The sequence below is a fragment of the Poecilia latipinna genome, unplaced genomic scaffold, assembly GCF_001443285.1.
Source record: "Poecilia latipinna isolate Pla-1442-1.1 unplaced genomic scaffold, P_latipinna-1.0 Scaffold427, whole genome shotgun sequence".
NCBI classification, from domain to species: Eukaryota; Metazoa; Chordata; class Actinopteri; order Cyprinodontiformes; family Poeciliidae; genus Poecilia; species Poecilia latipinna.
In genome coordinates this window covers 274803-288501 of record NW_015113043.1, presented here as the reverse complement: position 1 = coordinate 288501, position 13699 = coordinate 274803, and the positions used below count along the sequence as shown (strand labels likewise).

The 13699-nt window shown below is 40.6% G+C and overlaps 2 protein-coding genes across 3 annotated transcripts; one reads left to right on the top strand and one right to left on the bottom strand.

Moving 5' to 3' along the window:
• Positions 1-462: 462 nt before the first annotated feature.
• LOC106950889 (mitochondrial folate transporter/carrier) lies at positions 463-4664 on the top strand. The gene is made up of 7 exons (XM_015038051.1): positions 463-949; positions 1025-1175; positions 1273-1358; positions 2387-2541; positions 3319-3432; positions 3521-3666; positions 3740-4664. Exons 1-7 carry the CDS (start codon positions 748-750, stop codon positions 3861-3863), a joined length of 978 nt encoding a protein of 325 aa, XP_014893537.1. The 5' UTR covers positions 463-747; the 3' UTR covers positions 3864-4664.
• Positions 4665-5838: 1174 nt separating this feature from the next.
• Positions 5839-12579, bottom strand: LOC106950890 (collagen triple helix repeat-containing protein 1). 2 transcript variants are annotated; one of them, XM_015038052.1, is made up of 5 exons: positions 12289-12579; positions 10327-10407; positions 8520-8738; positions 7392-7608; positions 5839-6321 (listed from the first exon to the last, which is right to left on the bottom strand). In XM_015038052.1, the coding sequence occupies exons 1-5, from the start codon at positions 12397-12399 to the stop codon at positions 6179-6181; spliced, it is 771 nt and encodes a 256-aa protein (XP_014893538.1). In that variant the 5' UTR covers positions 12400-12579; the 3' UTR covers positions 5839-6178. The 2 variants fall into 2 exon arrangements, with proteins under 2 accessions (XP_014893538.1, XP_014893539.1); XM_015038053.1 differs by lacking the exon at positions 10327-10407 and having other exon boundaries at positions 12289-12573.
• Positions 12580-13699: the final 1120 nt, after the last annotated feature.

Here is a 13699-nt window from a genome sequence, read left to right as displayed (position 1 = left end):
TTTTTTTTTTTTTTATTTTTTAAAATTTTTTTTTTTTTTTTTTTTTTTTACATTAAACCCAGTATGAGTGCTTGTTGTTGATGGGTGCAATTTTAATTAAACTCTAAATTGACTCTAGCAGACTTTAAATCTAAATAAAAATGCTCAATTAACACTGCTTGGAAGAAGATCTGCAAGTAAAAAAAAATCAACTGGTGAATGAAGGCCTCATAGAGCAAGACAAACTACCATGTAAACAAATACTATTACCAAAGATTTATTTGATTTAGTGTTGCGTTTCCTGATGCAACAAACATTGTTATTTGGCTCTAATTGCCTTCATTCCACACTAAATAGATAGATAGAGGGGTGAAAAGATGTGGCAGAGGTCAACGGGCCGGTACTCGAACCAGTGACGGCCGCGTTGAGGAGTGGGGCCCGGATTCGAATTATTTTGAAAGTACATTCCGGAAGTACAACTCTGAGGAATACAACTTGACATCTGATCGGTTCCTCACAACAAGGTCGAGCCGGAGGAGTGCGAGACTTGACACTTAGCGGTGGCGATGAGCTTCGCCTCATGTCAGAAACGTGGTTCGGCTGCCGACGTGCCGTGAATTTCCGGCGGTTTCCTCGTATCTGTGCCATATCTAAATGTTGTCGCGGAGTCAACCAGCCGTCTCACTTTTACAGAGTTAGTTTGGGGGTTGTTAGGAGCTCAGCTAGCTGCGGCGGAGAAGGCTAGCTGAGTTCGGTTACCTGCTAAGGATGAGCTCCGCACCGAACCACCGTAACGCCACAGAGACGACAGGGCTGCCCAGAAAACACATCTCCGCTGTCTCCGTCGCTGGACACGTCCAGCAGGTCTTAAGCCATGTGAAAGTAGAAAACCTGGTGGCGGGACTGAGCGGTGGAGTGGTGTCCACTCTGGTCCTTCACCCACTGGACCTGGTGAAGATCAGGTTTGCAGGTACAGCGAGAGGATCGGCTTTTCTGGATGTATTTTTGAACACTCACTAAGATATGAACGTCTCTTCCAATGCAGTAAGTGACGGACTGGAGTTGAGGCCCAAGTACAGCGGTATTCTTCACTGTATGAAGAGTGTGTGGCATCAGGAGGGAGTGAGGGGTCTGTACCAAGGGGTGACCCCCAACATCTGGGGCGCAGGCTTGTCCTGGGGTTTCTACTTCTTCTTGTATGTATGAAAAAAAAAACCCTGCATCAGGACGATTTCACCTGCAACAGTGACATTCAGAAATCTGTTGATGTAAGTTTTCCCTCTTCCTTTCCAGCTACAATGCAATCAAAGGCTACACTAAGGAAGGCCGTCAGGCTGAACTGAGCCCTGCAGAGCACCTGGTTTCGGCGGCTGCAGCAGGTTAGAAACGGCCTCTCAGCTGGATAACTCCGCTCAGAGCTGGATGCAGCTGACAGGTTCACATGGAAGTGACTGCACACCTGTTTTGTTTATTACATTTACTAAGGGGGTCAAACGAGTTTGTTTATTTTTTCCCTGGATAAATTTAACCCAGGTAATAAAATTGAAGCTGCCACACAATATTTCTGTTTAAACAGACGGATCCAGGGAGGATAACATCATTATGAGCTCTGAATCACTCCAGTAACATGTAGTGCCAAGAAACTGAATGCAAATTCACTTGCATCTGCAAGATGAAAAATTGCAACAAAATGCTTCATTTATTCCAGATATTTTATTACTTTATTTTATTTATTTTTTCTTTATATGTTTTTTTTTTTTTGCAAGTTGATTACTATAAGCAGAAGAAAAACTAGCCTTGAGAGTAAGGTGCTGATCCACCGAATATGTGATAAAGTGACATTAGCATCTAATTTTGAGATTAATATTTTTTGAAACGAGCGGCACTAAAGCTGCATCTTAAATTTTTCACATTCTTACAATCAGTTCACACATCCATTAATACTACAACCTATGAAATAAGTTGCTTTTTTTTTTTTTTTTGCACAAATTCCTTTTTAAAATTACATTTTTCTTCTGTTTAAAAAAGGTTTCGTGTTAAAATCTGAGATATTGGCTGTAAATTTATGGTGAATATTTGATTTTTATTTATTTATTTATTTTTACTTGGCATGAAGTGCTGAGAAAGCTGAATCTGAAGAAAAATGTTTATATGACAAATGAGTAGAAACCTATTAAAATACTAAATGCAAACACATTTTGCACCACCTACTCATCCAATGTGCCGTGCTTTTTTCTTCGTAAAGGCTGTTGAAAACTCTTTTTTTAATCTACTTAGTTGCAGCCAGACCTGGCAGAACATTAAAACAGTGTGTGTGTGTGTGTGTGTGTGTGTGTGTGTGTGTGAGTGAGAACTTGAAAGGCTCTGGCACACCTTTAGAGTCTTGCTTCCTGCTGCTTCTTCTCAGGCATCCTCACTCTCACCATAACCAACCCGATCTGGGTCACCAAGACCCGACTGGTTCTGCAGTACAGCGCCGACCCCACCGGTAAGCAGTACAGGGGGATGGTGGACGCCCTGGTGAAGATCTACCGCCATGAGGGCCTGCCAGGACTTTACAAAGTGAGACATTTTTTGTGGTCTTCCATGCGCGACATATTAAGTGTGTCTGATGATTATAGATGCTAGATTTTGTGCCATGAAAGAAACAAATAAAAGCCCAACAGGAAAGTCATAATTGCAAGTTTTATAGTCATAATTATGAGGTTTAAAGGCATAATTATGAGTCTTGGCGTCATCATTTGAGGGCGTGTCATTATTTTGGAATAAAAGCCATAATTTCAAGTTTCAGTTATAATTATGAGACCCAGTCGAAATTATGAGTCATAATTTCACCTTTCAAAGCCATAGTTTTGATTTTAGTCATAATTATGAGTGCTGAATTTGACTTAAAAGTTCTGAGTTTTAATGTCATAATTTTGAGGATACAAGTCATAATTTTGACTTTAAAAGTAATAATTATGAGATGCAGTCCATAATCTCAACTTTCCAAATCTTAATTTTTGCTTTAAAGTCATAATTGAGATGCAAAATAATAAATTCGATTTCGTCCAGTGTCTCATAATCATGACTTTAAATTAGAAAGTCAAAGTTATGACTTTGTTTTTACCTAAAAAAAAAAAAAAAATGATGCCTTTATATCTCATAATAATTCTGCCTCTAAAACTCGGAATTATAACTTCCTGTTGAGATTTTGTTCTTTTCTTTCATGACCTGCATGAGCTTCCAATACTTCCCTTCCGTCACTTCAGCAGGAAATGGTCATCCTCCACTAGGGGGCGTCATTACTCTTCATCATGCATACTTCCAGCTGACGTGAAGTCCGGTTGTGTTCTGCAGGGCTACGTTCCGGGTCTGTTCGGTACGTCTCACGGGGCTCTGCAGTTCATGGCCTACGAAGAGCTCAAGAGAGACTACAACAAATACAAGAAGGTGCCTTCAGATGCAAAGTTGGTGAGTTTCAAACTTGGGGTTACACTGAAGAAAGTCATCACTTCCTCCTTCCTGCTCACCCTCCTCTCTGTCGTTCTCTCATGAGCAGAACGCTCTGGAGTACATCACAATGGCAGCACTGTCCAAAATATTCGCCGTCGCCACGACGTACCCATATCAGGTGGTGAGAGCTCGGCTCCAAGACCAGCACAGCAGATACGGAGGAGTCGTAGATGTCATCGGACAGACGTGGAGGTACGGATGCCGATCTGCCAGGACCGGTCACTTGGACCCGGCTTCCTTTTCACGTTCGTTATTCTCTCCGCAGAAACGAAGGAGCTTGGGGCTTCTACAAGGGCATCGTCCCAAATTTGATCCGCGTCACGCCGGCCTGCTGCATCACTTTTGTGGTTTATGAGAACGTGTCCCGCTTCCTTCTGGGGACGAAATGAGAGAGATGGAGAGGACCCAGCATGGACAGCCACACAGGGCTTCAAGCTCCGGCTGAAACGTTGGAGATGAAGAGCGGACCGCGTTTCCCCAGAGGCCTTCATTAAGTACTTGGAGATGCGTTAAAGTGGGAAAAAAGTCGAAGCAGTAAAACTACTAACTCATTTCCACTGAAGTAAAAGAATTCTGACTTTAATCTCAGAACTTTGGCTTTTACTCTTAGAATTTTGGGATTTTTTTTTTCTCATGGAATTTTGATTTATTTTTATTTTTTCCCCTCAGAATTTTGACTTTTGAATTTAGAAGATTAAAGTCAGAATTCTAAAGAAAAGTTAAGATTTTTCAGAGAAAAGTCAAAATCCTGAGATTTAATCCTGAAATCTGAGGGGGGGAAAAAGTCAACAAAAAATGTTCAGTGGCCTTAATCCTCTTCTGTAAAAACATGACAGGAATATGTGTCCCATTTAAGTGCACAGTTATTTCATGGGGATGAGTTGTTTCAGCTTGTCCCTTTGGAAATTATATAAATGTGATTTGGTAACTACTTTTTCAAACAAGAGGGGCATATTGTAACGATGTGGTGAATTCAGCATTCTACCACAGAGGAAGTTTTATTTATGTTTTATGGCAACAGAAAGATGAAAAACAGTCTATTTAATGTGTGAACTGCAGCAATGATGATGCTTCTTCCATAGTCATTTTTTGCTCAATACACAAACTAAGTGTATTTTATTACATTTTGTTATGAAATGTGAAGTGCTTTATTAACTCGTGAACACAATAAATGTTTTATTTTTGACCTATTTTATTGCAGGGTGTGGTGTTTGGCTCCAACGCGTTATTCCACACTTTTCCAGGCTGCCAGTTTCCCGACTTTCCAACCTCTATGAAGACAGTTAAATGTTTAATGCACTGAACCAGGCATTACATTTGAAACCTGTAAAAATAAGTGATTTTTGTGCAGCGTTAGACCAGAATTTAAGAATGGCACAAGCTTGGTTTTTCAGCCTGAGGTTCTAGGTTTATAATATACGACGTGTGTAAATGTCACAGTAAAATTTACACTGCCTTTCAAGATTAGATTTGAAGATTTAATGAAGAAGAAAAAAAAAAACCTGAAATCCAGAGATCACTGACCAGCAGGGAAACACAAGGAAGAGAATAACAGGAGGAACCAACAAGGAGTGACTGAGAATGAGATGGGTATTTACTGCAGGAAGTTGATTACTGAACAAGAAACAGATGGCTGAATAGAAATGGGTTGCAGGTGTGAGGGAAGAGAGAGAAAATGACACAGGATACACAAACTGGTAAGAAAAACTGAATCTAACACTAGCAAATAACTAGACATGAGGAACATAATTAAACTAAAATAACCAAAAAAGGGAAGAAGAAAAGAAAAGTAGAAACTAAGAAACAATGAAATAACAAACAAACCCAAAAATGACTCAAACAACCCAAGATCGTGAGACCGATTTGGTAAAGTTTTAAAGGAGTGACCCGTATCCTGTTTTCGCTGAGAATACACACAATAAAGTCCAACAATAATAGGAAACAATCAACATTTAGGATGTTATTTGTAGTTTTTATGTCTTAGAATCAGGTGCCCTCTCCTACAGGAACTTCTTTATTTTAATAATATATTTTGTTTATGCTTCTGTAGGTAAAATGATTTTAAAAGAAAATTGGATGCTAAAGAACTGATGGACAAACAGATGGGTGTGTTAAATAATGGATGAACTGACAGATGAATGATGTTGATTAATGCATGAATCGAAAGATGCGACGTTGGATGAAATAATGGAGAAATGGAAGAATGGAAGGATGAATTAACAAACGAATGGACACAAGTCAGACAACGGGACATTTTCTGTAAAATATAAATATCTTCCCAAGCTCATAGTTTTATGGTCCACATTTCTCCAAACCTGGAAATCCCACGTCTTTTCCACTTCCTACAAGTGATCAAGTCGAGTCTTTAGAAAAACGTGACTTTATTGACAGAAACGATTCACACATACACACACACATCATACAGTACATTTGAAGCACATTGAATGGTTACTGCAATCAATTGCCAGGCCACCAGCAGACAAAAAAATAAACCGCAGTACAGAGTTTACTTCCAGGAGGCAGAGCAACAGAATTTTCTGTACGTGTAATTAAAAAAAAAAAAAGAAAGAAAGAAAAACATTCAAGGTACCATCAGTGGCTCTGTCACGCCTCAACCGGCCGTACCTGATTATTTCTGGTGTGTCAGGCGACTTGCTCCAACACTACAAAGACCGGGTCCTCCCTTTCATATCACTCTGTCTTCTCATTTAGGCAGTTCCTCTATGATAATCCTGGACACAGAATTCCACCCCGTGGAAGCGTCTCCCCGGGGATAATCGGCGCAGGTCCCCACCCACACCGCCACGTCCACCAACCCTGCCTTGACGCCCTCGCACAGCCCCTCGACTGCAAAAGGAAAACATGAGCAGAGGTCAGAGGCCAGGAATCTTTTTTTTTTTTTAGCAAAAACACACAACTTCAATCATTTCGCATCTTAAATCCTGAATTAGTTTTCTGACACGCGGTGGCCCTTGTGAAGTTAAGAAGCAGCCTGCTCGGCAGCAGCTGAGCACACGGAGGATTACCTGGGGCGTACTTCTTGGCGAGCCTCAGCCAGATCAAAAGCTAAACGATGCCTCTGTTATTTTCTGTTGCCCTGCAACACCGGCGTTGGTTTTAGACCGAGCAAAAACACTGGTGCAAAGATACGGTTGGTCTGTTTGCCAAATCAACGGGAAGAGGAATTGTCATGGCTGATAAAATATGTCGTCTCTGAACAACAAGTAAAGACGATGCCGGCACGTCGAAGCTTCTGAATGCGCTCCGCGACGTGCCGGTTTGATCCGTCGGATTTGTTTCAGAAACGTTTTGCATTGCTCTTGCTCAAATGATCCGGATTAAACATTAAACCAAACCTCAGTTTGTTTACTCTTGAGACGACAGTAAGTCATCTTCCAATACCACGGTTTTAACTGTGAGAGCAAAAATAATGATTAAATAAAACTTTTTTTTTTTTTAATAAGGTAAACCTACTCAAGTACAAAATGAGGTGGTAACACTTTATTTGAAGATAATACTGACATGGGATTATCATAAGCATGAAGGAGCCTTCACGAATCCTCCTGTTGTCATGAAGTGTCACTCAGTAAATGATGACACTTTTAATGCAAGTTTGAATAGACTTTTGCATTATAAATGTATTTATTTAAAATATAATGTAAAATTGACACGTTTAGTGGACTTTTAATGCAACTTTTAGTTCAATTTTGCATTAAAAGTGGAATTATTTACCCAAAGACACTTCATGAAGACTCATGCCACCAGTGTTTTATCATGTTTACGACAGTGTCGTGTCAGTCTTATGCACACCCCCTCAAATAAAGTGTTACCAGTGAGGCACAGTCCACGATTCAATGTTTCAGTCCTTTATTTTATTTGTTTGGGTTTTTTAGAGTTCACTACAGGTTCTCCCTTACCTGAGGATGTTCTGTGGATGTTGATAGTGGAGTTGAGCTCTGGACTTCCCTGGTCCAAGTAGATGATTGACTCCACCGGCAGGGGTCCCGTGCACTCGGCTCCGTTGAAGGTGAAGTACCACCGCTGGCAGCAGGCGTTCTTGCACTTGAGTCGCAGGGAACCGCTGAAGAGGACTCTGAGAGCGCTGTCCGAGCGCAGCTTGGTGAACGTGCAGTCCTTAGACACGGCAACACACAGATTCTGAGTGAATTTATTTTACAGAACTTATGCAAAAACTAAAACATATATATATATATATATATATATATATATATAATGTTTTCTCTTTCTCACCCTCCGCAAACCTTAATGTGTTGTACTGGGACATTATGTGACGGACCAACACAAGGTGGAGCAAAATTGTGTAAAAGTGAAAGTAATAGGAAAGAAAAAATGGTTTTCAGAATTGTATTTGTTGTTTTTACAAATAAAGACATAAAAAGTTTGGTGTGCATTTGTACTCAGTCCATTGCAACACGGTGTCCATGGTAACCCTGAGAAATCTGACTTATCTTAAGACTAACAAAAGTCAGATTTAGTAATTAATTGTTAACTGGAGTGCACAGACTCAAAAACAGGCCATTTGGTAAATGAAAAACACACTCGGAGCCAATATTGAGCCAAAACTGTTAAAAAAATATTGACATTTTGCATTTAATATATATTAAAAAATTATTTCAGAATTATTCAGAATACGCTAGAAGGACTGGGATCAAAGCATATCAACATGCTGGAATTTCCTAAAGTCCACGCATAAACCTACATTTCCTGCATACTGATTCAGAAATTGACATCAACACACAAACTCAGTCCAACCTGACTGAGCTGGAGTTAGTTTTTTTTTTGTTTTTTTTACAAGAAAGAATGGGATTTTCCAGATTGCATGAAACCAGTGAAGACAAATCCCCCCTCCCCCCAAAGAAAAAGCCTGGAGCTGCAGTTGTGCCGCAATGTGGCTCTGCTTTGTGTTCATGTGTCTCATAAAACACCAGTAAACTACTTTAAAGCTTGCGGTTACTTGAGGTGAAACTGTGAGTCCTTTCCGTGTGAATTCGTAACACAGATACTGCTCAGGCGGTAATACTCACCGCCACTTTACCCAGGTCGATCCCATAATTCAGTGCGTTCCAGGCGCACTGCTTGTAGTGGGGCCTCCAGGGTTCCTCAAAGATCTCACTCACGCATTCCCCTTTTTCACCTTTGAGCCCGTCACGGCCCGGGATACCTGGGGTGCCTGGAATGCCGTTGGCTCCGGGGTTACCATCTCTTCCAGAGGTTCCTGCTGGGCCTTGCATGCAGCTGCCATACTGGAGAAAAAAAAGAAAAACAGGAAGGGTCATGAATGCCAAGAAGGACAGCCGAATTTCGGGTAAATGAAGTTCCTGATTCAGTCTCCCGTTTACTGCTGCCTTCGCGTGTTTAGGAAACATGCACAAAAATGAGGCAAGATTATACCTCATTTACAAGTCACGTAAACAAAATCCGATGCCAGTCGGGGTGCAAGTGAAAAAAAAAACACAGATGTATTTCCAAACCAAGCAGAGGACTCTAGCACCAACAGACATCAAGCCACCAAGCTAATGAATGATATATTGTGCGTAAATCAGGAACTGCGGGCTTGGAGGTTGTCTAAATTAGTAGGTGTGTGAACGCACTTTGCGGCGTGTGATTCATTGTCCTGCTCAGTTTTTGTCTGCTATCTTTAGGCAGATGCTGCAACTCACCCAAGCTGACTCAGACTCACTCAAAGTCAGCAGAGAGCTTGCCAAAAAAGCTACCGCACACAAACACCGACACAATGGAGGAGCCAAACGAGCGAGACGGGACACGTTCCTCGAATAGAAATTTTATACCAAGTGATTGCAGCACAAAGGTTTTGAAAATTGGTGTTTTTTTGGGGGGGTGGTGGGTGGGGATGATAGGGGAGGCAGCAGATGGGTTTTAATTTAGGTTATTTGTGGGTGCTCTCTCTCTCTCAGGCAGGATAAACTGACACGTAGGAAGTCCAACCTTGACCTTAGGCAATCATAGTTGACTGAAGCAGCTGGGTTTGCTGCCCTTTTTACTCAGCATGCAGCTGTGGAACAGCAGTGGAGCCAAAAGACATTAAGTTGGGGGGATGGGAGAGGGGTAAATCAAAAAGTAGGGGTGGAGAACAAAGAGCTTTTACTTCGGTTTCAACATCTTGTCCTGACTTGGGTCCCAGAGGTAAATTCTCAACAACAACAAAGAAATGCGTTTCAGATTTCCTAATCTAAAACAAAAACGTCTAAAAATAGGATGAAATGCAGAATTCCTATAAGTCTGTTCCTGCCATTAAGCTGCTAAAGGGTTTAGCTCCCAAGAGATACGAGACTTTACGTCATCTCCAGAGGAAAGACTGGGAAGCGATGAAATTAGAAGGTTCTTGTTGGCCACTGCATGTGCCGAAATAACACTGGAGTCCTTTCAGGAAAAATGGGATGAGATACTTCCAGGCGTCCTGGGGTTATTGGTGACGGCGTCTGGGAGTGATTCGAGAAGACCGGCGTATTCACAGGGTGGAAATGTCTGCAGAGTTTATTAGAGGTTGTATTTCTGGAGGGCTTTCAAAAGCAGACAAATGAATGGAAACTCTGTCCGCCCTGCAATACAGCTGACTTTTATATTAGCTGCCTGTATGCTCCTTCTACAGTGGCAGCCCGCCTGCCTATTTACACTATGGCCATATTGTACATTGTACCTTGGCGCATACCATGTGCATTAGTTCGGAAACTGTACAGGTACTGACTGCTTTTCATGCATTAGTCCACACCAAAGCACAGGCAAAAGCTTTTCAGGAACATGCAGGGTTTGATTTGAGAGATTTCTGATTCAACGGATCTCAGGCGTAAAAAAGTTGGATTTAAAGATTACCATGCTGCTCTGACAAGGAGATCTTCCCTCGTCCGAGGAGTGTCTAGTGCAGTTGGGTTTTTCTGCATCGTTTCCTGTGCACTAGATACAGACGGTCACAAAATACGGACTTTGTTACACTACGAAAAAAGAATTGTGAGCGAATCTTAAATATTAGTCGTAGAAACAGAAACATTTGTAAAGGGGATGTTCAGTATTGGTTAAACTGTAACATTTTTGATTTCGGTGCCTAAACATTTCAATTGGTAATTTATCGTGTGTGGTGTCCGATAAATAAGGGTGGAACTGATGTCTCTGGATTATGAATTAATATATCAAATTATTAAAATAAGTAAGTGGCGTTAGAGAAGGGGTCAAAATTTGAGTTTGTATTCAATTTTTTACCAACAGCGCTAAAGCTAATGCTAATGCTAATGGTAAAACAAAGGTCAGGCCAAACTACTTCATTTTGGAAGTGTTTTGCTTGCAAGCTTTTTCTTAACTAATAGGCTCAATGCATGGTTTAGGGTCAGCAAGCTGAGGCAGTCATTCCTAATGATTGGAGCATCCTAGCTGTGGTAGTCCACAAAGGGGGTTTACATTTATTTAATGCCTCGTTTCCATTGATTTTTCCATTGTAAAAGTGAACTGTACTGAACCCTATCTTGGCCCCTTTCAGTTGCAGATCCCTAAGGCAATGGTAGAGTTCAGTTAAGACGGACTGTATATTTATATTCACTTAGACATATTGGCCCATTTTGAAAAGCTATCACTCATTCTGGACCCACCCCTAAAAATATTACGAGAATCACATATTGAGTCCAAAATTAGAGTCAGAACATTTTGAAATCACACACAATAAATTCTCTGGGAGCTATAAAACGCAACATACCAGTTTGATTTTGGTACACATGACTTTAAGGCATGAACTTATAAACTGTTAAGACATTTTCTCAAAGTTAGCCTTATGTTTCATGTCTCATTTGAGAACATACCTAGTTAAAAATTATGAAATTTGGCTATGTCTTTTATTTTGGTGGGGTCACCACATCATTTTTTTCTTGCCTTTTTTACAGGCTCCTTTTCAACAAGCCCCTAGAAGAAGTTCTGGATCCGCCCCTGCACAAAAAAAAAAAAAAAACCTGAAAATCCGTCAAAAAAGTATGCGTATACCTAACAGCTTGTTGGAGGCATAAATTACAGTAACTGCTTGAAGGTTCAGTATGTACACTTCTGGGAGCAGTGGGACCGGGGAAGGGGGGGGGTCACTGGTTCTAGGAAACCTAGCTAAAATAAACACAAGTTTTATTTATGAAACCCCAAATTCAAGGGGTAAATGTGTCATTTCTGCATCAACATTCCCATAGGCAGTAAATCTACACAAATATCCTTTGGATTGGGGATGACAATCATTAAAATTAACCAACTGGAGAACTGTTAACCATGAACAAAAACAGCTCATATCTATAAAAAGTTATTTTCAACCGGAAAAATGGGAACACAAGTAACAAAGCCAGAGAGTATGAGCCAGACCCCAATTTCCTGTTTTTTCTTTTCTTTTTGAAGAGCCTAGTGAGTCTATTGGAGAGCTGCCAGTAACGGAGAACCAGCTGACTGTAGAACCACACAAACAGCGATGATCTGCAGATGCAGGAGGATGATTTTTAAAGTGCCTCGCGTTAAGACAAGTGAATTAACCAATAAAATAATGAATTCTCCCGTGTTAATCAACTCCACGACATAAAAAGACACCTAAAACAGCGTTAAACAGCACAGTACTAAAAAGGCTAGAGTGAGACTAATGAATATGCAAAAACAAATCAATGAAAGTTACATGAGACGCATTAATAATACAAGGGGCGCAGACACGAAGGTCACCGACTGTGACAATCACATTTTAATGAGTCATCCAATCAAGAGAGTCGACTTTGAAAAGTTGAGTCTTTAAGGTGATTTTTTTTTTTTTTTTTTACAGGGTCTTACCTTGTCAACGTCGGGTTCCTTTCGGTATCCTCTATTTTTCACCCTTTCCACCCCGTAAAGAGGCAAAGCCAGGCAGAGGAGAACGAGCAGGCGGCTCGCCAGAGGAGACATCCTGCCGGTGGTGACAGCCTAGTCAGTGTGCCGCTGTGTGAGGCGACAGTCCGTCTGAGCAGGAGGCCGGAGGAGGGCAGGCCGACAGGGGAAGGAGCCATTCACCGCGCAGAGACGGAGCTAAAGAAAACATTCCCGGGTGATGTGGAGGGGGCACAGTGAGGCCACTCTGTCAAGATCTTGAGTCAGTGGTTAAAAAAAAAAAAAAAAAAATCCGAGCTCAGATCAAGAGTGCCTCGCTACAGCATAACAGTAAAGTGTAAGCAAAAAAGATAAAAACGTGGTTTTCGATTCTTATTCTTATATTTAGAAATAACAGTCTGATGAGTTCAAATCTTAAGTAGGTCTTTATATCTGCTTCCCATATCTTAAGTTTTTCTATTCTTTGCACACAGACACAAACATAATAGTCAGGTGACTTCTAAGATAAATTTGTTGCATTTAAGGGTATCAGAGTAAAAACAGCTGAGCACCACATTTCATATGATATTCTTTTTCTTCCGATTCCTAACTGAACTCCGACGTATAAAAAATAGTCTCAATAAAATACTGACTCACACAACATAGAAAAGAATTGTACGTGTTTTTATTCAAAACATCACAGTAGTCCGAGTTTACAAACTACAAAAGGTACAAAAATTAACTTAACTGAGGAAACAACAACAAAAAAAGAAAGAAAAAAAAAGAATATTTGACAGTCTACTCAAGGTACATTATTAAACTACACATATAAGGTGACAGAAATACAAAACAAAACATTCATTGACAGTTTCCCTTTTAATTTGTGACTCTAGAAATTTCTCATCTCCCAGAGTTAAAAAAAAAAATCAACTCAAAGAATCATGCAGCATTGAAGACGTAATATATTGTCATATGATTCACTTAAGGTGTGCAAAAATAACTTTAGATCATTTATTTGTGACTTAAATGTTATGAATACTCCTCACAGCTAGAGCCCCCTGCTGGCCAGGAGGTCCGAAGAGAACTTGAATTCACACAGGACAGGTCAAATGCCCCAGTTGTACAGATATTAAGGAAAACCTTTGCAATTTGAAGATTATAGTAACAGAGTCATATTGTGAAGAAAAGCCAGGCCTGCTCACACTTATATCGATAAATCACTGCTTGTATTTATTTACTATTCAGTAATTTGTGGTTTGTGCTTCTAATACCATATAGTGCAAAAAGGCCTGCTTGTTTATGTTTGGATTATTTGCCAAAAAGTGGTTTAATCCGGACCCCGCCTCTCGCCCGGAACGTTAGCTGGAGATAGGCACCAGCACCCCTCCCGACCCCACTG